General features: G+C 51.1%; 1 protein-coding gene across 1 annotated transcript in view; it reads right to left on the minus strand.

Moving 5' to 3' along the window:
• Nucleotides 1-278: 278 nt before the first annotated feature.
• The window catches only part of blk (BLK proto-oncogene, Src family tyrosine kinase), a 51,707-nt gene continuing 49,171 nt past the window's right edge, over nt 279-2,814 (minus strand). Inside the window, exon 13 of the mRNA XM_031800831.1 lies at nt 279-1,703. Coding sequence (XP_031656691.1) covers nt 1,501-1,703 — 203 coding nt within the window. The 3' untranslated portion in view covers nt 279-1,500. The remainder of the gene's footprint in view (nt 1,704-2,814) is intronic.

Below are 2,814 nucleotides of genomic sequence, written 5' to 3' on the forward strand. Positions count from 1 at the left end.
CCTCTACACTCTAACCACTAGGCTACCTGCCTCCTCTACACTCTAACCACTAGGCTACCCTGCCTCCTCTACACTCTAACCACTAGGCTACCCTGCCTCCTCTACACTCTAACCACTAGGCTACCCTGCCGCCTCTACACTCTAACCACTAGGCTACCCTGCCGCCTCTACACTCTAACCACTAGGCTACCCTACCGCCTCTACCCTCTAACCACTAGGCTACCCTGCCGCCTCTACACTCTAACCACTAGGCTACCCAAAGAGCTGCACGATGGGAGTATCCATAATGACGTTTTTTTATTGAAAAGAGGGAAAAGGGAGAGTTTTATTTCAAGACTGAGTTTCTAGGTCAAGCCATGGAGTAACTAGCATCTTAATTAACAAATGAACATTGATGTTGAGGTTGCTTGTCACAATCTAACAACCATCCCCAATTGTAACAATGTACCCAGTAAGATCCTACCCATCTATCATCCTACAGTGCTATTTTATCAGCTAGTCAATATTTACCACAGTAGGCACAAATAGTCATTTTACCATGTGGGGGGGCATCAATTAAATTACCAATAATATACATCTTTATTGATCAAATTTCATAATTCAGAGGCCCTATAGCGTTGTATGCACATTAAAATGACTGTATAAAGGAGCAGAGGAGGCCAGAGGAGGCCAGACATGTAGATATGTTCTGTTGGGTTCTCTCTTGTAGAAGCCTTTTTTTTTTCACGAGGAACCAAGAGAAAGAGTAGTAATGTAGGCAAGTCTATGAGGATGAAGGCAAAGTCTGTGAGGTCCTGTCCCGACCGTGCCCATACCAAAACCATGCCAAAACACTGTTGCACCCCACCCAACCCAACCCCACCCCACCCCACCCAACCCCACCCCACCCCACCCCACCCCACCCGTCTCAGGATCAGTTTGTGTCTCTATCGGTCCCATATCGTCATCTTGGTCAATCCATTGGCCTCTCGTTTTGTCTGGTTTCATTAGTCTGTCTGTTTAAATCCATGTATCTCTCTATGGCCACAAGTCCTCAACAGACAAGAGGACCGACGTAAATAAGTGCAGTCAGATGCTGGAGTCTCTTTCTACTTCAAACTCTGTGAGGTTTCCATTGCCGTCCTCTTGCATTAATGAACCAGTCTCAGGGCTGAATCTCGGAAAGTCGTACTCTTTTCACACTACTGTGCCGACCCGAAACAAACTGTCCTGGCTTTGATACTCTCCTATCTTTTCACATGGTCCTTTTTTTAGCATGGTTCCAGGCAGCAACTATAGTAGATCTGTGTTGAGTAAACATGGGCCAACCAGGCCAATCTCACTACATCATGGCTTGGTTCAATCAGGGCTGCATCTCGTACTATGGACATGTAAGGATGTAGAGATGACATTTCCATGTGTTCCTCGAGCGTTACAACAATAACTTTTAAACGTTGACATTAGTCCTGGGGGGGGGGGGGGCTTTGACAGAAGCATTGACTGATGACTTTGAGTTCACCGTCAGATCTGCATCTCATATTGTCCCTCAGTGGCGATGAAGAAGTCATTGAGAGTTTCCTGCAGGTGTTCGAAGGTGGGCCGTTCCTCTGGTCTCTCCTTCCAGCAGGTCATCATGAGGTCATATAGTTCCGCAGGACAACCCTCCGGACAGGGCATCCTGTAACACCTGTCCAGGTTACGAATCACATCAGGGTTTGTCATACCTGGGGAGGGAGAGAGAGGGAGGGAGGGAGGGAGAGGGGGGGTGTTAAGAGAGAGGAAGGATATTCCTGGTGCCCAGGTCTGGTCTAGTGGTGTTGCTGATGACTGTCTGTGTTTGGAGCCCTGTCTCAGCCATTCCTGTCTGTGGTTTGGGCCCTGTCTCAGCCACTACTGTCTGTGGTTTGGGCCCTGTCGCAGCCATTCCTGTCTGTGGTTTGGGCCCTGTCTCAGCCACTACTGTCTGTGGTATGGGCCCTGTCTCAGCCATTCCTGTCTGTGGTTTGGGCCCTGTCTCAGCCACTACTGTCTGTGGTTTGGGCCCTGTCTCTACCATTCATGTCTGTGGTTTGGGCCCTGTCTCAGCCACTACCGTCTGTGGTTTGGGCCCTGTCTCAGCCATTCCTGTCTGTGGTTTGGGCCCTGTCTCAGCCACTACTGTCTGTGGTATGGGCCCTGTCTCAGCCATTCCTGTCTGTGGTTTGGGCCCTGTCTCAGCCACTACTGTCTGTGGTTTGGGCCCTGTCTCTACCATTCATGTCTGTGGTTTGGGCCCTGTCTCAGCCACTACCGTCTGTGGTTTGGGCCCTGTCTCAGCCATTCCTGTCTGTGGTTTGGGCCCTGTCTCAGCCATTCCTGTCTGTGGTATGGGCCCTGTCTCAGCCATTCCTGTCTGTGGTATGGCCCTGTCTCAGCCACTACTGTCTGTGGTTTGGGCCCTGTCTCTACCATTCCTGTCTGTGGTATGGGCCCTGTCTCAGCCACTACTGTCTGTGGTTTGGGCCCTGTCTCAGCCATTCCTGTCTGTGGTTTGGGCCCTGTCTCAGCCATTCCTGTCTGTGGTATGGGCCCTGTCTCAGCCACTACTGTCTGTGGTTTGGGCCCTGTCTCTACCATTCCTGTCTGTGGTATGGGCCCTGTCTCAGCCACTACTGTCTGTGGTTTGGGCCCTGTCTCAGCCATTCCTGTCTGTGGTTTGGGCCCTGTCTCAGCCATTCCTGTCTGTGGTTTGGGCCCTGTCTCAGCCACCCCTGTCTGTGGTTTGGGCCCTGTCTCAGCCACTCCTGTCTGTGGTTTGGGCCCTGTCTCAGCCATTCCTGTCTCTGGTTTGGGCCC

This window comes from Oncorhynchus kisutch, linkage group LG21, assembly GCF_002021735.2.
Source record: "Oncorhynchus kisutch isolate 150728-3 linkage group LG21, Okis_V2, whole genome shotgun sequence".
Taxonomy (NCBI): domain Eukaryota; kingdom Metazoa; phylum Chordata; class Actinopteri; order Salmoniformes; family Salmonidae; genus Oncorhynchus; species Oncorhynchus kisutch.